This window comes from Oncorhynchus clarkii, chromosome 18, assembly GCF_045791955.1.
Source record: "Oncorhynchus clarkii lewisi isolate Uvic-CL-2024 chromosome 18, UVic_Ocla_1.0, whole genome shotgun sequence".
In the NCBI taxonomy this organism is placed as follows: domain Eukaryota; kingdom Metazoa; phylum Chordata; class Actinopteri; order Salmoniformes; family Salmonidae; genus Oncorhynchus; species Oncorhynchus clarkii.
The window spans coordinates 2,325,623-2,349,420 of record NC_092164.1 but is presented as its reverse complement, the minus strand read 5'-3'; the positions used below and the strand labels follow the sequence as shown (position 1 = coordinate 2,349,420).

Genomic DNA, 23,798 nt, shown 5'->3' with positions numbered 1-23,798 from the left:
AACACCAAGTGCAAATCTTTACAGTAGAAGCCAACAAAACACACCAAAACTGACAAGGTGCACACTGATTGGTAGAGTAAAGAGAGGCTAACATTCTATAACGCTCCCTTTCCTCTGCACAGTTCTCTCACAGTGAGAACCAATAGGATTACAGTGTTCTACAGTGTTCTATGCTTTCTTCATTTGATCCAATTACAACTTCTTTTATGAGATGAGAATTAAGTGATGGAGTGACTTTATTCTTAGCTGGTCAGAGAACCGATGAGGCTTTTCTCCTTAACCTCACTAGGTTAGGGGTCACTATTTTCACCTCCGGATTAAAAGCGTTCCCAAAGTAAACTGCCTGCTACTCAGGACCAGAAGCTAGGAAATGCATACAATTAGTAGAATTGGAAAGACAACACTCCAAAGTTTCTAAAACTTAAAAATATTGTCTGTGAGTATAACATAACTGAAAAGGCAGGCAAAAACATGAGGAAAATCCATCCAGGAAGTGCCATTATTTTGAAATGGCTGTTTTTCCAATGAAAGCCTATCCACCATTTAAAGGGATAGGACCCAGATTCCGTTCCCTATGGCTAACACTAGATGTGAACAGTCTTTAGACATTGTTTCAGGCTTGTATTCTGAAAAATGAGGGAGAATGACCACATTGAGTCAGTGGATAGTGGGATGTCCCCAGAGCTGGGTCCTGCAGAGCGCACCTTTCTTGTTTTTCTTTTATATTGACGACGCTGTTGCCAGTTTAAATATTATTGATTATTTAGGCTAAAAACAACCTGAGGATTGATTATAAACATCGTTTTACATGTTTCTACAAACTTTACGGATACTATTTGGAATTTTCGCCTGCCTCTTGTGACCGCATTTGAGCCATTGGATTACAGAACAAAATGTGCCAACAAAATGGAGGTTTCAAGATATAAAGAGGGACTTTATCGAACAAAATTAACATTTATTGTGTAACTGGGAGTGTTGTGAGTGCAACCATATGAAGATCATCATATTTCTGACTTTCGTGACTAGTCTTCTTGGCTGGTAACTGTATGTAATGTTTTGTGTGCTGAGCGCCGTCCTCAGATAATCACATGGTTTGCTTTCGCCTTAAAGACTTTTTGAAATCTGACATGGCGGCTAGATTAACAACAAGTTAAGCTTTATTTTATTTTTATTTTAATTGGTCACTCTGCAATTTCACCAGATGTTGACCAGGTGGGACGCAACCGTCCCAGGTACCCACATGAAGTTAATGTATACGTTGGTGTGTTTTTAAGTTGCCCTGGTGAGAGAAACTCTTCCCACAGTCAGAGCAGACGTAAGGCTTCTCTCCTGTATGTATACGTTGGTGTGTTTTTAAGGTGCCCAGCTGAGAGAAACTCGCCCCACAGTCAGAGCAGAAGAAAGGCTTCTCTCCTGTGTGTGTTCTCTGATGAACCTTTAGCTCATTTGATGTTTTAAAACGTTTTCCACAGTCAGAGCAGGAATAAGGCTTCTCTCCTGTGTGTGTTCTCTGATGAGCTTTTAGATGAGATGATATTGTGAAGCATTTTCCACAGTCAAAGCAGACGTAAGGCTTCTCTCCTGTGTGTGTTCTCTGATGAACTTTTATCTCATATAATGTTTGAAAACATTTTCCACAGTCAGAGCAGGAATAAGGCTTCTCTCCTGTGTGTGTTATCTGATGAGCTTTTAGATGAGATGATATTGTGAAGCATTTTCCACAGTCAGAGCAGACGTAAGGCTTCGCTCCTGTGTGTATACGTTGGTGTGTTTTTAAGGTGCCCAGCTGAGAGAAACTCGCCCCACAGTCAGAGCAGAAGAAAGGCTTCTCTCCTGTGTGTGTTCTCTGGTGAACCTTTATATGACCTAATGTTTTGAAGCATTTTCCACAGTCAGAGCAGACATAAGGCTTCTCTCCTGTGTGTGTTCTCTGATGAACTTTTAGCTCATTTGATGTTTTAAAATTTTTTCCACAGTCAGAGCAGGAATAAGGCTTCGCTCCTGTGTGTATACGTTGGTGTGTTTTTAAGTTGCTATGGTGAGAGAAACTCTTCCCACAGTCAGAGCAGAAGTAAGGCTTCTCTCCTGTGTGTGTTCTCTGGTGAACTTTTAGCTCATTTGATGTTTTACATTTTTTTCCACAGTCAGAGCAGGAATAAGGCTTCGCTCCTGTGTGTATACGTTGGTGTGTTTTTAAGTTGCACAGCTGAGAGAAACTCGCCCCACAGTCAGAGCAGACGTAAGGCTTCGCTCCTGCGTGTGTTCTCTGATGAACTTTTAGATGAGTTGATGTTTTAAAACATTTTCCACAGTCAGAGCAGACGTAAGGCTTCGCTCCTGTGTGTATTTTTAGGTGTATTTTTAGCTTTGATAGAAATGGGAAAATCTCTTCACAATGTGGGCAGTGATGAGACCTCTTAGCTCTCTGATCTTCCTGCTGTTGCTCTCTGGATGTGGAGAATATCTCAACATGGTATCCTGTGTGAACATCAGAAAAAACAGTCAGTTGGTGTGATATACATGTTAATCAAATGTATTTTATGAAGCCCTTTTTACATCAGTAGTTGTCACAACATGCTTAACCTGTCTGGTTCAAATCCCATAATTAAAATTATTTTACACCATTTTAAAGATAAACTTCTTATAAATCCAGCCACAGTGTTCAATTTCAAATAGGCTTTACGGCGAAAGCACACCAAACGATTATGTTAGGTCAGCACCTAGTCACAGAAAACCATACAGTCATTTTCCAGCCAAGGAGAGGTCTCATAAAAGTCAGAAGTAGCGATTAAATTAATCACTAACCTTTGATGATCTTCATCAGATGGCACTCACAGGACTTCATGTTACACAATAAATGTGTGTTTTGTTCGATAAAGTTAATCTTTATGTCCAAAAACCCCATTTGAAATTGGTGTGTTGTGTTCAGAAATGCATTGTCTCAAACAAACATCCGGTGAAAGTAAAGAGAGCCACATCAGAAATACTCATCATAAACATTGATAAAAGATACAAGTGTTAAACATACGAATACAGATAAACTTCCCCTTAATGCAACCGCTGTGTCAGATTTCAAAAAGGCTTTACGGCGAAAGCACACTCTGCGATTATGTTAGGTCAGCGACTAGACACAGAAACCCATACAGCCATTTTCCAACCAAGGAGAGGTCTCATAAAAGTCAGAAGTAGCGATTAAATTAATCACTTACCTTTGATGATCTTCATCTGGTGGCACTCCCAGGTCTCCATGTTAGACAACAAATGTTTGTTTTCTTCGATAAAGTTCATCTTTATGTCCAAATACCTCCGTTTTGTTGGTGCGTTTAGTTCAGAAATCCAAAGGCACAAAGCGCACTCTCGAAAAGTCATAAAGTACAATAAAAGATGGTAGAAACATGTCAAACGATGTTTAAAATCAATCTTCAGGTTGCTTTTGTCATAAATAATCAATAATATTTCAACCGGACAAAAGCTTCGTCAAGAAATGCGCGCTCTCGATCATGTGTCTGGCTCATATGGATGGAAATTTCCACTGTCATCTCATTGAAAGCGGTGTATCTCCCTCATTTTTCAGAGTAAAAGCCTGAAACAATGCCTAAAGACTGGTCACATGTTGAGGAAGACAGATTTCCACTGGGTCCTAAGTCTTTGTATGGTGGATAGGCTTTCAATGGAAAAACAGCCTTTCAAAATAATAGTACTTCCTGGTTGGATTTTCCTCTGGATTTCACCTGCCATATCAGTTCTGTCATACTCAGACATTATTTTAACAGTGTTTTAACAGTGTTTTCTATCCAAATCGACTAATTATATGCATATCCTAGCTTATGGGCCCAAGTAGCAGGCAGTTTAATTTGGGCACGCTTTTCATCCAAAATTCCAAATGCTGCCCCCTACCCCAGTGAAGTTAACTTCTTTGGGGTAGGGGGCAGTATTGGGTAGCTTGGATGAAAAACGTGCCCAAATTAAGCTGCCTGCTACTCAGCCGAAAAAGCTAGAATATGCATATAAATAGAACATTTGGATAGAAAACAATCTGAAGTTTCTAAAACTGTTTGAATGATGTCTGTGAGTATAACAGAACTCATTTGGCAGGCAAAATCCTGAGAAAAATCCTACCAGGAAGTGGGAAATCTGAGGTTTGTAGTTATTCAACTCAGCTCCTATTGAAGATACCGTGTGATGTTAGTTATTTTTAACTTCCCAAGGCTTCCACTAGATGTCAACAGTATTTAGAACCTGTTTTGAGGATTCTACTCTAAAGGAGGGGCTCATAAGGGCTCTATGAGTGAGTGGTCTGGCAGAGTGCCACAGCCTTGGTCTGGCGCGCTCACGTGAAAGGTAGCTACGTTCCACTTCATTTGTACAGACAAAGGAATTGTCCGGTTGGAACATTAATGAAGATTTATGTTAAAAACGCCCTAAAGATTGATTCTAAACATCGTTTGACATGTTGCTATGGACTGTAACGGAACTTTTTTTGACTTTTCGTCTGAAACTAGTGAACGCGCTTGGTGAGTTTAGATTGTGTACTGAACGCGCCAACAAAAGGAGCTATTTTGAAATAAATTATGTACATTATCGAACAGAACAAGCACTTACTGTGGACCTGGGATTCCTGGGAGTGCATTCTGATGAAGATCATCAAAGGTAAGTGAATATTTATCATGTTATTCTGACATCTCTCGACTCCAACATGGCAGACATTTGTTTGGCTTGATTTTGTTGTCTGAGCGCCGTACTCAGATTATGCTTTTTTGGTCAAGTTTTTTTGAAATCGGACACAGCGGTTGCATTAAGGAGAAGTGTATCTATAATTCCGTGCATAATTCTTGTATTTTCATCAACATTTATTATGAGCATTTCTGTAATTGATGTGGCTTTCTGCAAAAATCACCGGATGTTGTGGAACTACTGAACGTAACGCTGCTATGTAAACTCAGATCCACTCTTTGGTTGGAAAATGGCTGAATGCTTTCTGTGACTTGGCGCTGACCTAACACTGTGGTTGGATTAACGAGAATTTTATCTTTAAAATGGTGTAAAATACTTGTATGTTTGAGGAATATTAATTATGGGATTTCTGTTGTTTTGAATTTGGCGCCCTGCAGTTTCACTGGCAGTTGAAAGGTGGGACGCTCGCGTGCCAAACGGTCCCAGAGAGGTTAACAGAAACCCAGCCTAAAATCCCCAAAGAGCAAGCAATGCAGATGTAGAAGCACAGTGGCCACAAAAAAACTCCCTAGAAAGCAGGAACCTAGGAAGAAACCGAGAGAGGAACCAGGCTCAGAGTTGTGACCAGTGCTCTTCTGGCCATACTGGGTGACAGGTAGCCTAGTGGTTAGAGCAACCGAAAGGTTGCAAGATCGAATCCCCGAGCTGACAAGGTAAAAATCTGTCGTTCTGCCCCTGAACAAGGTAGTTAACCCAATGTTCCTAGGCCATCATTGAAAATAAGAATTTGTTCTTAACTGACTTGCCTATGTCCAAACGCTAGCAGGACACCTACGACAACATCCGGTGAAATTGCAGAGCGCGAAATTCAAAATACAAAAATCGGAATATTAAACATTCATGAAAATATAAGTGTTTTACATAATTTAAAAGCTTCTTGTTAATCCAACTGCGTTGTCAGATTTGAAAAAGGCTTTACGGAGAAAGCATACCATGCGATTATCTGAGGACAGCTCCCCACGTCAAAATACTTTTTCAACCAGCACAGGCGTCACAAAATCACAGACAGCAATTAAATAAATCACTTACCTTTGAAGATCTTCCTCTGATTGCAATCCCAAGGGTCCCAGCTACACAATGAATGGTTGTTTTGTTCGATAATATCCTTCATTATATCCCAAAAGTATCCGTTTAGATGGCGCGCTTGATTCAGTAGGTCACTCGTTCAACATGCACACAAACGAATCTTAAAGGTTACCGGTAAAGATCGTCCAAAAAAGTCAAACGAAGTTTCCAATTAATCCTCAGGTATTCTAATATGTAAATAAACAATAATATTTAAGACGGAGAATAGTGTGTTCAATAGCAAAGATAAATAACGAAGAGCGCACTCTCGTTGATGCGTGCAACATGACTACTTTTCTAATGGGGGACATCTTGGAAAAACTACAAATACTCATTTTTCAAAAAACAAGCATGAAACCCTTTCTACAGACTGTTGACATCTAGTGGAAGCCAAAGGAACTGCAATCTGGGTCCTATCAATTTGAATATCCCATAGGCAAGCATCTGTGACCTCAAGAAATAAAAATTCTGGATGGATTTTCCTCAAGGTTTTCGCCTGTCATATCAGGTCTGTTATACCCACAGACATTATTTTAACAGTTTTAGGAACTTCAGTGTGTTTTCTATCCAATGCGATCAAGTATATGCATATCCTAGCTTCTGGGCAGTTTACTTTGGGCACGTCAGTCATCGGAAATTCCGGACAATAACCAGAATGCTAAGAAAGTTAAATAAAGGTTAAAAAATATATATTTTTAAAATACACTACCATTAGTGGTGAAATAAATGAATAAATTCTAAAGTTACAAATGTCCATGTTTTTGAAAGAATAGCACATTTTTTGTCCAATCAAATAATGTCAAAGTGATCAGAAATACAGTGTTGACATTGTTAATGCTGTAAATGGCTATTGTAGCTGGAAACGGCTGAAGATCTCGTACAACGCTGTGTACTACTCTCTTCACAGAACAATGCAAACAGTCTCTAACCAGAATAGTGTCTAGAAGGCCAGCATCCCGGAGTCGCCTCTTCACTGTTGACATTGAGCTTGGTGTTTTGCGGGTACTATTTAATGAAGCTGCCAGTTGAGGACTTGTGAGACGTCTGTTTCTCAAACTAGACACACTAATGTACTTGTCCTCTTGCCCAGTTGTGCACCGGGGCCTCCCACTCCTCTTTCTATTCTGGTTGAAGCCAGTTTGCGCTGTTCTGTGAAGGGAGTAGTACACAGAGTTGTACGAGATCTTCAGTTTCTTGGGATCCCCAGTTTCTTTCTCACATGGAAGGCTCTTCCAAATTTCAGAAGTTTCAGAAGAAAGGTCTTTGGTTCTGGCCATTTTGAGCCTGTAATCGAACCGACAAATGACCCAGATACTCAGCTAGTCTAAAGATGGACCGTTTTATTGCTTCACTAATCAGCACCACAGTTTTCAGCTGTGCTAACATAATTGCAAAAGGTTTTGTAATGATTAATTAGCCTTTTAAAATGATAAACTTGGATTAGCTAACACAACATGCCATTGGAACACAGGAGTGATGGTTGCTGATAATGGGCCTCTGTACACCTATGTAGATATTCCATATCTATCTGTTTCCAGCTACAATAGTCATTCTGTGCAGCGCAAAACGAGACGTAGGCCTATCCTCAACCAATCATATTTCTCAAATCCTTTTCAGGGTAAATTCCAGCCGAACATGGAGAGGACAGTAATGCATAACTACACTGAAAAAATATATAAATGTAAAGTGTTGGTCCCATGTTTCATGAGCTGAAAAAAAAAATCTGAAATGTTCCAACACACACTAAAAGCTTATTTCTCTCAAATTGTGTGCAGAAATATGTTTACATCCCTGTTAGTGAACATTTTCCCCTTTACCAAGATAATCCATCCACCTGACAGGTGTGGCATATCAAGAAACTGATTAAACGGCATAGTCATTACACAGTTGCACCTTGTGCTGGTGTAACAGTATGACTTTAGTCCGTCCCCTCGCCCATACCCGGGCTCGAACCAGGGACCCTCTGCACACAGACAACAGTCACCCATGAAGACATCGTTACCCATCGCTCCACAAAAGCCGCGGCCCTTGCAGAGCAAGGGGAACCACTACTTCAAGGTCTCAAAGCGAGTGACGTCACCGATTGAAACGCTATTAGCACGCACCACCACTAACTAGCTAGCCATTTCACATCGGTTACACTGGGGACAATAAAAGGCCACACAACACAATGTCACAGATGTCTCAAGTTTTGAGGGAGCGTGCAATTGTCATGCTGACTGCAGGAATGTCCACCAGAGCTGTTGCCAGAGAATTGAATGTTAATTTCTCTACCATAAGCTGCCTCCAATGTCCTATTAGAGTATTTGGCAGTACATCCAACCGGCCTCACAATCGTAGACCCCGTGTAACAACGTCAGCCCAGGACCTGAGGTGGGTCTGGCTGCCAAGTGGGTGGGCCTATGCCTTCCAAGGCCCACCCATGGCTGCACCCCTGCCCAGTCATGTGAAATCTACAGGTTAGGGCCTAATTCATTTCAATTGACTGATGCCCTTATTATATATATATATAAAAACAGCCAAACATGTTCTCTCGTTTCTGCATCACCAAATGTTGTGAGGCAAAAGAATTGTGCTTCTTACCCTAACGGTTCTCTCACTGTCACCCAAAAGCAAATTAAATTTAGGGCCAGGCTTCATTTTGGGCCTACTTTTTGTCATGGTTGCTATGCTTAGACCGAGCGAGCTACAGTCAAGCGGGGCATCTCGTTGAACTCGGCACGGCTTTGAGATTATGGAAATGCCAATGCAGGCACTCTGTCTTTAAACACCTCACTTTGTCACTCCATCCTTGCTGTGTGTGTGTGTGTGTGTGTGTGTATGTGCATGTGAGAGGTTTTTCTTTGACATCTGTTGGGAGAAATGACTGATTTACAGTTCATGAGGGTTACCTAGTAACACATGTGAAGTTTTGAAAATATCTGATCTTTTTAACCCTCCGAAACAGCACCTATGACACCATTTTAAGGCACAGGAAGCTGAACATGAACACATATCCTCTTTGGGGTAGGCTCTTACAGAATCCTGAGTTTAAAGTCTTTATGTTAAGAATTGACTGATTTACACAGGGTTGAACGCAATCATCTTCACATTTGCAGGTTATGTACATCAAAACACCTTTTTGGTGAATTTAACCACTTTCGGTAGTTCCAGGAATCTTAGAATCAACACAGGTAGACCTCATAGTGCGATGCGCCGCCACAATGGTGTTTGTTTAGTAAAGTCAGATCAATGTCTTGGACGATCACCTAATGATTAATTAGTAGTCCACATCACCAAATATTATAGCATAACATTACTGTTACAACAAAAAACAAATTTCTTACGAGATTTTAGGATGGTTTGCTGAATCGTCCCAAACTCAACAGCACGCCATTAGGCAGAATGTGCTTTGATGAAAACAAAATACAGGAATTCAAAATAATTCAACACCATCTGCTCTAATTTGCTCACCAAACAGTAATCCAAGAAGATTTAAATGCATATTCCCATGAAACTGATTGAGATCAAACGATTGGCATGCAGACGCAGCTTGGTCTTTTCACTGGTAAAACGTGAAGAATTATCATTCAATATTGACAGTGATGAAGCCATGGCCTTTTTTGAAATGAGGTATGCCTAACTTAGTGATTGAGGGTATTAAATATTTTCAACGTTCTTGAGACAATGTGTGGGGAAAGGCAGGCGTGACAAGTTTAAATTGTTTTTGCTTCGCTGGGAAGTCTTGAGTTGTTCAGGGATGTGTGATGTCAGAATTACAGAATTCAACCTAGCAATAGACTGGTCATAACTTATGGAGGTCTAATACATGAATATAACTTATAGATAGAAACAGCTCTTACCATGACTAACAGTTGTCCTAATCTTCTCCTCCACTTCTTCATCTTTAATGTTGACATTCAGCTCCAGTGTTTGACTGCAGTCTTCCAGCTTCACTGATGCCATCTCTGGATCCTGCAGAGCAAACTGGGCTCCACTGTCACAATCAGGACCCAGTGACTGTAGGTTTGGACTCAGTGCGGAAGGAGAGAGGCAGGCTGGGTTTGTCCTCACTGTTGATGTTACCGGCTTCAGACTTAATCTGAGTCGGTCTGTAGTAATAAAGACAAACGGACACAAAAGTTATTTTCTTGACAGTTCTGGCACTTTATTCTGTAAAAATATTTTCTTGTTTTTCTTGTTCAATTATCTTATTTCAGTAGATCAGGTAGATAATCCCTGACAATACATTCATTCACATTAGACACAAAGTACACATTTTAAATTGCACAACATAAGTGCACTTTGTCCCATTATGATTTTCCAATTGAAAAATCTTCCCTTGCTGAACCTGACTAGCACAAGATATTAACAATCTACCACTTTCAATGTTTTATTTCACCTTTACTTAACCAGGTAGGCTCGTTCAGAACAAGTTCTCATTTACACGGCTGCATCCCAGTTTAACTACACCTATTTTTATGGCCTTGGTTAATCAGGGTGTAAATGAGGCCCTGTGGTCTCCTCAAACACCTCCCAACTTTCCACTCTAACACATTATTACTGGCAGACACTTGGTCCTCCATGGAATGAGTTTGACACGTGCTCCGATTCATCCGCATTAATCGACGCCATTCCATGCAGTTGGCCTCTCTCTCCAAATGGTGAAGGATAACTTCAGTTAGCTTCCCTCAATTTTGACACTATCACACAGCCTCATGTCGCCATTTCACCACGAATAAACTCATAGAAAGACGACCGAAATCGTTCCCGCCATTTGACTTGCCTCGTCCGAACCATCCTGATCTCGCGAGCTTTAATTAACGAAACAGTGTATGTAAACTCGCGAGAACAGGATGGTTCGGACGAGGCTATTTACCAGCTCATAAACATTTTACACAAAACCAAGAACATGTAAAAACGAACTCAAATAAATGGAATCTTTATGAAATGACTTTTTGACGAAATGATGTACATACACTCAGATAAACCCAAAGTCTAGTTATGTGACTTGTAACATTTTTTTTTAACACGTTCTTCACTCACTCGGTTTGACCCCAAAATAACACATACAATTAAAACCTTTACCAAACGTGATAATACATTGACGGATTTGTTACCTAGCGTGTTATATATTCTCTCAACATTAGAAAGTTTAAACATGCTATTACATACCTACAATGATACATTAGAAACAGACACAACCACTATCGACTTCAAAACACAGTTCTGTCGTTTCGACCCGGAACTTCCTGTTCCCCACTACTATAGCGCAGCAGCGTCATCTTCTTCTCTGGTATAATGACATTTACACAAATATAACGTGTCTGCCGCCACCTACTGTAAGGTTAGTAAACTGTAGAAGAAAATACATTTCCTTTACGGAAAAGGGGAGGGGGAACAACGACGTCAAAACAAAATACAAAAATAGATAAATAACAACATCCCACTCCTTCAGTCACAGTCCGATTCAAATCACATCCCTACACAGTCTCATGGGCCTCGTAGGGAGGAACATCTTCAGTCAGTATTCCCTGCAATCAGTGGTGTAAAGTACTTAAGTACAAATATTTAAATGCCACATCAGTAGTTTTGGGGGTATCTGTACTTTACTTTTGATATTTTTTGACAACTTCAACTTTTACTTCACTACATTCCTAAAGAAAATAATGTACTTAATGTACTTCTACTCCATACATTTTCCCTGACACCCAAAAGTACTCGTTAGATTTTGAATGATTAGCAGGACAGGGAAACATTTAATTTTAAATTCGCGCATCCCTACTGCATCTGATCTGTTGGACTCACTAAACACAAATACTTTATTAGTAAATTATGGATGTGATCTTAAATTCAATCTGGAGTGCCAGAGTGCGCTTGGTCGTTCGTAAATTCAGAGCGTTGTCAGACTGTCAGTTCGTATCGCTCTCGGAGCGTTCAGAGCCACACTGGACGCTCTGGCGGAGGAGGAGGGTTGATTCAAGCGTTCTGACCTCACAACCGCAGTCAAGCATCCAAGATAACTGGTTAGCTACTTTCAGTACAAATGAGAGAACTCTGACCATTTTACTCGCCTTAGCAGAGCTGGTTAGGCTGTGTTCATGTTATCCAGAGAGCATTGGTGACTTTAACTGTGCTTCAGGCAACAATTTAATAAAGCATTTTTTGCCGACGCTTACTGACACCGGCCGTATTCAAGGGGTGTTGAGCGTTTGTTTTTCATCAATTATTCTTCCCTCTGGCACTCAGACGAGAGTGGTCTGAAATCGGAGTATATAGCCAGAGCGAATTTAGGAACGCAGACTATGTCTGAGTGTTGGAGTGTGCCCCTTACAGGTTAGGATAATTAAAGTGGCAATTTAGGTGAATTACCGTGGCAGGTTAGGAGACTGAGGTTAAGGTTAGGAAAAGGGTTAGGGTTAGCTACAATGTAACAGATGTCAACAACTGTTGTCCCAACGCAAAAGAAACGGCCACGGACCAATGGGGAGCAGCAATTGGTTTAAAGTTGATATCATGAAACACCCGATATCAGAGAACGCCCCTAATTGCGGTCTGCAATTACAGCTCTTTCGGATCAAGGGGCCAGGCTTCCAGTCTGTAAGCATGCTTTCCACTGTGCTCAGAGGGCATTTTCCATACTGCAGTTCAGCTGAAGCACGGCCCAATTCCCATTGATGGCCCCATTGCGAAGTCACGTTTTTTTTTAAACAATACAATTTACTCATCAAGTCTGTATACAAAACATCCATTGAATTATTCAAGTAATTGCCGTAGTCAGATTTTTTCCCCATCACTCACAGCCAAGGTTAACCATTTTAGATTCATGATGTGAGGTGGGTGAGCTTATGCCACATGCAGATGCTGAAGGGAAAACACACCTCTTGACCTGCTGTGTATAATTTAGGTGCAGCCTCCTCTCATAGACTAGGTGTAACATAGTAAATATAAATCAGGGACTCTCAAAACAGTATTATGTTACGTTTTTCTGGTTACAAAAGACAGATGGTTACTCAATACATGGAATTTGGTGGTGCTGTACTGTAACAGCGAGCTGAGTCAGTTGAAAGTATTGACAACAGGGATATATTGTTGGTGACTGTGTGTTCCTGAAGTGCTGTGGCCCTGTGTGCTCCTTCATTAGTTTTGTGTTTTTTATTCATTTCTTTCTGGTACCCTCCTACCTGAGAGGCATGAGGCCTGAGAGGCATTGCACTGTTAAAATCATCCCAGTGTGGAGATGAAACACCTGTGTGTTACAAAGCCACATGCTCTGTCCTCTCTGCTCTACCTAGGTGTTTTAATGTGGGTAATACAGAGATAATACTAATACCGAGAGAACCACTGCTCTACCTAGGTGTTTTAATGTGGGAAACACAGAGATAATACAAATACGGAAAGAACCACTGCTCTACCTAGGTGTTTTAATGTGGGTGAAACAGAGATAATACTAATACAGAGAGAACCACTGCTCTACCTAGGTGTTTTAATGTGGGTGAAACAGAGATAATACTAATACAGAGAGAACCACTGCCCTACCTAGGTGTTTTTATGTTGGTAATACTAATACAGATAACCACTGCCCTACCTAGTGTTTTAATGTGACTCATACAGAGATAACCATTGGACATGCATTTCCCATTATGCCTTTGTGTTTACCACTTCAGATCCTTACATTGTAGTTTAAAGCATATACAGGGCATTATACAAGACCCCTTGACTTTTTCCACATATTGTTACGTTACAGGCTTATACAAAAATGGATTAAATGCATTTTTTACCCTCATCAATATACACACAATGACAAAGTGAAAAAAGTTTAGAAATTTGTCAATTTATAAAAATGAATACCTTATTTGCATAAATATTCAGACTGTAACGCTCAATGAGTGAATGGGTGTGGAGTCAGGCGCAGAGAGCAAAGGATGTGGGAAAAAACACGCTTTAATGTCCAAAATCAAAGGAACAAAATAGTTATACCCAACACAGGAGTAACTATAAAAACAAAATAGTACCCTTAGGTAAAATACTAGTAGACCGGCGACGACGGCCGCCGAGCGCCACCCGAACAAGAAGGGGAGCCACCTTCGGTAATATTTGTGACAGGCCTTGTTCTGGATATTTAAAATGCATATGCCACAGCCAATACCCCAGGACATTCCTGCTTCATCAGATAACAACCATAAGGGCAATAAAACTGGGGGTGGGGGACATACACGTTCAAAAGTTCAAACACTCAACCCCCCCAGTTCAACCAGGCCCCTAGACATCAATCACCATGACTACTTCAAAGGATGCAATATAGATATAAAATAACACACACCCTCTAACACGTGACCACAGGAACAGGATGGCCTGGCCGGAGGCCCATATTTGGACATGTACACGTCATCATGACACAGGGTCATAAATCAATTACTTTGACCCGTGCCGTCTACTTTATTCTCTCTCCCCTGCCCAGTCATGTGAAATCCATAGATTATGGCCTCTTATTTAAAATGACTGATTTCCTGATACAAACTATAAATCTTTGAAATTGTTGTGTTTAAATTGTTCAGTATAATACAACTTCTAGGAAGTATCGTATGTTAAGAATTACAATTCTTACGTTATTTTACGCATTGCTATTCATACAATATGTTACGAACTTGTAATATGTATGATATGCTAACATACTAAGTAATAGCTAAAAAGTTGTAAGTAGTTGCAAAGTTGCATGCTAAGCTAACATGCTAAGTAATAGCTAAAAAGTAGTAAGTAAGTAGTTGCAAAGTTGCTGATTAGCTAAAATGCTACAGTCCTCCTTGATGAGATTCTAAACACAGCAGCCTTTGGCTGGAAGTTTGAGTTAAACGCCCACCCTTCCACAGAGCAGGAGTAAGACTTCTCTCCTGTGTGACTACATTGGTGTGTTAAGTTGCTATGGTGAGAGAAACTCACCCAAAAGTCAGAGCAGAGACTCATGCGTGTGTTCTCTGATGAACTATTAGCTCGGTTGCTGTTTTGAAGCATTTTACACAAACAGAGCAGGAGTATGGCTTCTCCCCTGTATGTATACGTTCATGTGATTTTAAGCTGGAAAGTTGCGAGAAACTAGTTCCACAGTCAAAGCAGACGTAAGGCTTCTCTCCTGTGTGTGTTCTCTGGTGAACTTTTAGCTCATTTGATGTTTTAAAACATTTTCCACAGTCAGAGCAGGAATAAGGCTTCTCTCCTGTGTGTGTTCTCTGATGAACTTTTAGCTCATTTGATGTTTTAAAACATTTTCTACAGTCAGAGCAGGAATAAGGCTTCGCTCCTGTGTGTATACGTTGGTGTGTTTTTAAGGTGCCCAGCTGAGAGAAACTCGCCCCACAGTCAGAGCAGAAGAAAGGCTTCTCTCCTGTATGTATACGTTCATGTGATTGTAAATGGGAAAGTTGAGAGAAACTAGTTCCACAGTTAGAGCAGACGTAAGGCTTCTCTCCTGTATGTGTTCTCTGGTGAACTTTTAGCTCATTTGATGTTTTAAAACGTTTTCCACAGTCAGAGCAGGAGTATGGCTTCTCCCCTGTGTGTGTTCTCTGATGAACTTTTAGATGAGTTGATGTTGTGAAGTATTTTCCACAGTCAGAGCAGACGTAAGGCTTCTCTCCTGTATGTATACGTTCATGTGTTTTTAAGATGGAAAATTTAGAGAAACTAGTTCCACACTCAGAGCAGTAATACGGCTTGTCTCCTGTGTGTGTTCTCTGATGAACTTTTAGCTCAGTTGATGTTTTGAAGCATTTTCCACAGTCAAAGCAGAAGTAAGGCTTCTCGCCAGTGTGTATAAGTTTGTGTGTTTTTAAGGTGCCCAGATGAGAGAAACTCGCCCCACAGTCAGAGCAGAAGAAAGGCTTCTCTCCTGTGTGAGTCTTCTGATGAACCTTTAGCTCATTTGATGTTTTAAAACGTTTTCCACAGTCAGAGCAGGAATAAGGCTTCTCTCCTGTGTGTGTTCTCTGATGAACTTTTAGATGAGTTGATGATGTGAAGCATTTTCCACAGTCAGAGCAGACGTAAGGCTTCTCTCCTGTGTGTGTTCTCTGATGAACTTTTAGCTCATATAATGTTTTAAAACATTTCCCACAGTCAGAGCAGGAGTATGGCTTCTCCCCTGTATGTATACGTTCATGTGATTTTAAGTGGGAAAGCTGAGAGAAACTAGTTCCACAGTCAGGGCAGAAGAAAGGCTTCTCTCCTGTGTGTGTTGTCTGATGAACTTTTAGCTCATTTGATGTTTTAAAACATTTTCCACAGTCAGAGCAGGAGTAAGGCTTCTCTCCTGTGTGTATTTTTAGGTGTATTCTTAGCTTTGATAGAAATGGGAAAATCTCTTCACAATGTGGGCAGTGATGAGACTTCTTAGCTCTCTGATCTTCCTGCTGTTGCTCTCTGGATGTGGAGAATGTCTCAACATGGTATCCTGTGTGAACATCAGAAAAAACAGTCAGTTGATGTGATATACATGTTAATCAAATGTATTTTATGAAGCACTTTTTACATCAGTAGTTGTCACAAAGTGCTTAACCTGTCTGGTTCAAATCCCATAATTAAAATTATTTTACGCCATTTTAAAGATAAACTTCTTGTAAATCCAGCCACAGTCTTCGATTTCAAATAGGCTTTACGGCGAAAGCACACCAAACGATTATGTTAGGTCAGCACCTAGTCACAGAAAACTATAGTCATTTTCCAGCCAAGGAGAGGTCTCATAAAAGTCAGAAATAGCAATTAAATTAATCACTAACCTTTGATGATCTTCATCAGATGGCACTCACAGGACTTCAAGTTACACAATAAATGTGTGTTTTGTTCGATAAAGTTAATCTTTATGTCCAAAAACCTCATTTGAAATTGGTGTGTTGTGTTCAGAAATGCATTGTCTCAAACAAACATCCGATTAAAGTAAAGAGAGCCACATCAAAAAACAGAAATACTCATCATAAACATTGATAAAAGATACAAGTGTTAAACATACAAATGCAGATAAACTTCTCATTAATGCAACCGCTGTGTCAGATTTCAAAAAGGCTTTACGGCGAAAGCACACTCTGCGATTATGTTAGTTCAGCGACGAGACACAGAAACCCATACAGCCATTTTCCAACCAAGGAGAGCTTCACAAAAGTCAGAAATAGCATTAAAATGAATCACTTACCTTTGATGATCTTCATCTGGTGGCACTCCTAAGTCTCCATGTTAGACAATAAATGTGTGTTTTGTTCGATAAAGTTCATCTTTATGTCCAAATACCTCCGTTTTGTTGGTGCGTTTAGTTCAGAAATCCAAAGGCACAATAAGCACTCTCGAAAAGTCAAAAAGCACAATAAAAGATAGTAGAAACATGTCAAACGATGTTAAAAATCAATCTTCAGGTTGCTTTTGTCATAAATAATCAATAATATTTCAACCGGACAAAAGCTTCGTCGATGGAAAAGGGTAAACAAGAAATGCGCGCTCCCGATCATGTGCCTGGCTCATGGATGGAAATTTCCACTGTCCTCTCATTGAAAGCGGTGTAGCTCCCTCATTTTTCAGAGTAAAAGCCTGAAACAATGCCTAAAGACTGGTCACGTGTTGAGGAAGCCATAGAGATCTGAAACAATGCATAAAGACTGGTCACATGTTGAGGAAGACAGATTTCCACTGGGTCCTAAGTCTTTGTATGGTGGATAGGCTTTCAATGGAAAAACAGCCTTTCAAAATAATAGTACTTCCCACTCCTCTTTCTATTCTGGTTAGAGCCAGTTTGCACTGTTCTGTGAAGGGAGTAGGACACAGAACTGCACGAGATCTTCAGTTTCTTGGAAATTTCTCATATGGAATAGCCTTCATTTCTCAGAACAAGAATAGACTGACGACTTTCAGAAGAAAGGTCTTTGTTTCTGGCCATTTTGAGCCTGTAATCGAACCGACAAATGACCCAGATACTCAACTAGTCTAAAAAAGGACCGTTTTATTGCTTCTTTTATCAGCACCACAGTTTTCAACTGTGCTAACATAATTGCAAAAGGGTTTTGTAATGATCAATTAGCCCTTATAAATGATAAACTTGGATTAGCTAACACAACATGCCATTGGATCACAGGAGTGATGGTTGCTGATAATGGGACTCTGTACACCTATGTAGATATTCCGTTTTAAAAATTCATCCGTTTCCAGCTACAAGTCATTTACAACATTAACAACATCTCCACTGTATTAATGGTCAATTTGATGTTATTTTAATGGACAAAAAAAACATACTTTTCTTTCAAAAACAAGGACATTTCTAAGTGACCCTAAACTTTTCAACGGTAGTGTATGTATTAATTTCAGTAGACTGTATGGGAAGGGGAATCAAACTATTCTAAAACTGGGTAGGTGTCAAAAACTAATAAGAGGCAAAAGTGGTGAAAATGATGAGCTATACCATCCTCCACTCAACATCACAAGGGTGATAGTCATTACTTTAAACACAAATTCTACTAAGATATTTCACCCTGAAACTGTATCAGTGTGTGTAGAAAAGGCCCATGGAGTTGGTGGAATACTCCTTTAATTCATTGCCATTTACTCAGCTGGGCCAGGGGCGCTTTAATTAGGTCAGGTGGAAATGTCAGACAGATCTTAACTCCATAAAAGGAGAAAATTGCCATCGCCTGATCTCGCTGCTTTCTCTTCCTTAACTCCATCTGATCCAGAAGTTCTGTGCGTCCATGAATCCACACTACTCAGTAAATATACCACTTTATGGTTAAAGGAATTCCTGCCTCAGTCTCATCCATTCCTCTGTCACCTGACACGTGACCACCTGTTCACCTTCACTGTCAGTCATCCTACCTGTCCAGCTACCCACACAGATTCCACTAATCTTTCACTGTGTGTGAAATCCATTTGACACATAAGACTATAAGTTGGTAATATGTGCAGCGTTGGCAGGATATAATTAGAACACTGTGTTCCTTACAGGACATTCTGTCCCCACCCGGAGTGGAGAAACTGTTAGGCTTGCAAAAATCATGAAACATGTTGCAGAATATGATAAACAATGTAAGTGTACAGTGGAACAATACAGCCATCCTAAAGCGGGGTGGGGTTCTCGACTGATGTGTGTATAAAAGATGGGCTCTGAACTTGAGAGGGCAGAGCTCTCTGAATAAAGAACTGATCATTTGTATGCTGGGGCTCTGTTTATTAAAACTTAGAGCCTTACAACCTCTAGGATACAGATGGAGTTATAAAATAGTTCAGTTAGAACATTGGGGTAGAAATTCTCGTGACAAAGGGGATTAGTAACTACACAGACTCATTTCATAGAACTTCAAAACACTGGCAGTTTGTCTACTTCACTTCTTTAGTCTACACTCTGATCACTCCAGATAGCCCAGTGAATAAAACAAATGCTGGCAATACTGTTGTCATCCATACAAGTCTTAGTAGCATGAAATAACGTCTACAATGCATTCATAAAGTATTCAGACCCCTTGGCTTTTTGTTACATTACAGTCTTATTCTAATTCTCATCAGTCTACACACAATACCCATAATGGCAAGGGCAAAAACAGGTTTTTAGAAATAACATGAAATATGACATTTATGTAAGTATTCAGACCATTTACACAATAGTTAGTTGAAGCACCTTTGGCAGCGATTACAGCCTTGAGTCTTGTTGGGTATGAAGCTACAAGCTTGGCACAATTGTATTTCGGGAGTTTCTCCCATTCTTCTCTGCAGATCCTTTCAAGCTCATGGTCAGACAGGTGTGTGCCTAATCATGTCCAATCAATTGAATTTACCACAGGTCGACTCCAAGTTGAAAAAACATCTCAAGGATCATCTCATAGCAAAGGGTCTGAAAACTTATGTAAATAAGCAATTATTATTTAAAAACATTACATTTGCAAGAATTTCTAAAAACCTGTTTTGGCTTTGTCATTATGTGGTATTGTGATGTCATTATGGGGTATTGTGATGTCATTATGGGATATTGTGATGTCATTATGGGATATTGTGTGTAGATTGACGGGGAAAAACATGTAATCAATTTTAGAAGAAGGCTGTAACGTACCAAAATGGGAGAAATGGGAAGGGGTCTGACAGTGCCCTCGGAAAAAATTCAGACCACTTGACTTTTCCACATTGTTATATTACAGCCTAATTCTATAATTAAATAAAAAAATATCCTCAGCAATCTACACACAATACCCCATAATGACAAAGTGAAAACAGGTTTAGGCATTTTTGAAAATGTATAAAAACTAAAAAAATTAAAACAAGAGACTCAAAATTGAGTTCAGATGCTTCCTGTTTCCAATGATCATCCTTGAGATGTTTCTACAACTTGATATATACAAAATATTAAATATCCACTACTGTTCAAACGTCTGGGGACACGTAGAAATGTCCTTGTTTTGAAAGAAAAGCACATTGATTGTCCATTAAAATAACATCAAATTGATCAGAAATAAAGTGAAGATATTGTTATTGTTGTAAATGACTATTGTAGCTGGAAATGGCAGATATTTTATGGAATATCTACATAGGCGTACAGAGGCCCATTATCAGCAACCATCACTCCTGTGATCCAATGGCATGTTGTGTTAGCTAATCCAAGTTGATCCAAGTTGATCATTTTTAAAGGCTAATTCATCATTAGAAAACCCTTTTGAGGGCCTCCCTGGTGGCGCAGTGGTTAAGGGTGCTGTACTGCAGTGCCAGCTGTGCCACCAGAGACTCTGGGTTTGCGCCCGGGAGGTCCGTGGAGCGACGCACGTCGTCCGGGTTAGGGAGGGTCTGGCCAGCGACTCCTGTGGCGGGCCGGGCGCAGTGCACGCTAACCAAGGTTGCCAGGTTCACAGTGTTTCCTGTATGCCTAACTTGGTGATTGAGGGTATTAAACATTTTCAGCATTCTTGAGACAATGTGTGGGCAAAGGCAGGCGTGACAAGTTTTTAAATGACTTTGAGTTGTTCAGGGATGTGTGATGTCAGAATTACAGAATTCAAACAAGGTCATAACCTATGGAGGTCTAATATATGAAGATAACTTATAGATAGAACCAGCTCTTACCATGACTAACAGTTGTCCTAATCTTCTCCTCCTCTTCTTCATCTTTAATGTTTACATTCAGCTCCAGTGTTTGACTGCAGTCTTCCAGCTTCACCGATGCCATCTCTGGATCCTGCAATGCAAACTGGGCTCCACTGTCACAATCAGGACCCAGTGACTGTAGGTTTCTACTCAGTGTGGAAGGAGAGAGGCAGGCTGGGTTTGTCCTCACTGTTGATGTTACCGGCCTCAGACTTAATCTGAGTCGGTCTGTAGTAATAAAGACAAACGGACACAAAAGTTATTTTCTTGACAGTTCTGGCACTTTATTCTGTAAAAATATTTTCTATTTTTTCATGTTCAATTATCTAATTTCAGTCGATCAGGTAGCTAATCCTGAACAAAACATTTATTCACGTTAGACACAAAGTACACATTTTAAATTGCACAACATAAGTGCACTTAATCTATCGTAGATTCCCTAATTTCACATAAATGCATAAATGACTCAAGATCACAGTACAAGATCACAGTATGTTTCAGGCAGCACTATGTACTATTTTCCTGAATAACCTTGTCTTCACTGTATTATTTCACTCACAAAAACCAAATGTATTTCCCATTCACACCATATTAAGAATTATATGGGGTCGTACAGTGGCAAGTCAAATTCAATGACTTTCAGGCACTAATATTAATTTACTTGAAGCCCCGTGTGAAAACCCTGAATTATAGATAAATATAGAAACAACTGAATGTGTCTGAATATTAGTACACATGTAAAGAACTGATAATCATTACATTCAGCTTCAGAACTGTAGAGCAACTGAAATGGTCTCTCTCTGATGAGGCACTACCTGCACTGAAGTCCGTTGATGCAGACCTCCTATGGTATCATGGAGGTCCGCAAACAAACGTTTAAGGTGCAGGTCTGTCTAATTCTGTACTAAGAAAATAAAACAAGAAATCCCTATTAACTTCTACCACACCCTCCCCTTCCCCCAAAAACCCTCCCACACCCCCCAATAAACTATATCAATAGATCCCTTTCTGTGTTTGCAAACATTGGGGTCTTTATCATGCTGAGACAATCCACCCCCAGATTATCCAGTTTATCAAAAACCATACCGACAGTAACATCTGTTACCCCCAACAACTCTGCTGCAGTTTACAAGATAACTTTAAACCTGGTATTTCTGCTTTACACAATCCAAGTTGTTGATAACCTCACCAATGAATGCTATGAAGTAAATTGTATTCACTATTAAAGAATCCTTTGTCACAGCATATTTATGGGCACAAAATTTCTGAACAGGCCTCGAAACCATGTCAGGACTAGTAGAAAGACCAGTTCTGACAGTAGGTCCTCTTACTACAGGACCAGCCATTGAAGCTCCATCAGTCTGACAGTAGGTCCTCTTACTACGGGACCAGCCATGGAAGCTCCATCAGTCTGCACTGTAGTTCCACCAGTCTGTCTTACAGCCTCTGCATATGATACATCAAGACAGATTCTATATCTCTGAGCATCTCTCTGCACCTGGAATCCACCAAATGCTGCTCTTTGTCCTCCACACAATTGCAACACTTAACTGTCACATTGCTCCAACATTCAGCGTAATCAAGTTCCCCACCACACTTGGCACATATTTTCACTCAACAGCTACATGTCCCATTCTTTGGCATTTAAAAACACTGTGATGATTCACCGTTGCTGATCCAGATTCAACTGTTCTGCTATGGAACCCTGACCTGTTTGGACGTGCTACCGGTCCCAGACCTGCTGTTTCCAACTCTCTAGAGACAGCAGGAGCAGAAGAGAAACTCTCAATGATCGGCAATGAAAAGCCAACTGACATTTACTCCTGAGGTGCTGACCTGTTGCACCCTCGACAACTAATGTGATTATTATTATTTGCCCTCTTGGTCATCTATGAAAATCTCCATCCAGCACAGCCAGAAGAGGACTGGCCACCCCTCAAAGCCTGGTTCCTCTCAAGGTTTCTTCCTTGGTTCTGGCCTTTCTAGGGAGTTTTTCCTAGCCACTGTGCATTATTACTCCCTTCAATTTAGCATCAGCTCCAGGGTCATGGCTTCTGAGCTTCGTCCCATTATGATTTTCCAATTAAAGAATCTTCCCTTGCTGAACCTGACTTGCACAAGATATTAACAATCTACCATTTTCAATTGTTTATTTCACCTTTATTTAACCAGGTAGGCTAGTTCAGAACAAGTTCTAGTTTACACGGCTGCATCCCAGTTTAACTACACCTCTTTTTATGGCCTTGGTTAATCAGGGTGTGAATGAGGCCCTGTGGTCTCCTCAAACACCATCCCAACTTTCCACATTATTACTCGAGCTCCCTACCTTGGACCTCTGGAGTTTCTATACTACATGCGCCCCTGCTTCCAGTATCATTATCTCTGTTCTTCTTATCCCTTTCCACTACAGAACATTCACATACTAGGCCCTCATCCTCCCGCTCCATATCATCAGAACTGTCCCCCACATTGATCGCATTCCAGCACAGCTGTTGCTTCTCAAACTCTCCATTTCCATTGTTTCATTGATTTTTTATTTTATTTTTTTCCTTACCTTTATTTAACCAGGTAGGCTAGTTGAGAACAAGTTCTCATTTGCAACTGCGACCTGGCCAAGATAAAGCATAGCAGTATGAACAGACAACACAGAGTTACACATGGAGTAAACAATTAACAAGTCAATAACACAGTAGAAAACAAAGGGGGTGATGCAAAACTCATTCCATTGAGGGCCAATTCTCATCAGGTGTTCCTTTCAATTAAAACCTAGACAATCAGATGAGGGGAGTTCCTTTCTAAATAGTGACCTTAATTCATTCATCAACTACAGGTGTGGAGCGAAAACACGCAGACACTTGGTCCTCCATGGAATGAGTTTGACACGTGCTCCCATTCATTCGCATTAATCGACGCCATTCCATGCA

General features: G+C 40.3%; 2 protein-coding genes and 1 pseudogene across 2 annotated transcripts in view; 1 reads left to right on the top strand and 2 right to left on the bottom strand.

The window, feature by feature from the left end:
• The window catches only part of LOC139373916 (zinc finger protein 79-like), a 260,279-nt pseudogene that overhangs the window by 89,322 nt on the left and 147,159 nt on the right, over positions 1–23,798 (top strand).
• Positions 1–23,798, bottom strand: part of LOC139372867 (zinc finger protein 135-like) — a 57,717-nt gene that overhangs the window by 15,503 nt on the left and 18,416 nt on the right. The gene's annotated exons all lie outside the window — the stretch shown is intronic.
• On the bottom strand, positions 1,157–23,798 carry LOC139372821 (zinc finger protein 585A-like). The gene is made up of 3 exons (XM_071112636.1): positions 23,682–23,798; positions 9,642–9,890; positions 1,157–2,478 (listed from the first exon to the last, which is right to left on the bottom strand). The coding sequence occupies exons 2-3, from the start codon at positions 9,742–9,744 to the stop codon at positions 1,247–1,249; spliced, it is 1,335 nt and encodes a 444-aa protein (XP_070968737.1). The 5' UTR covers positions 9,745–9,890; positions 23,682–23,798; the 3' UTR covers positions 1,157–1,246.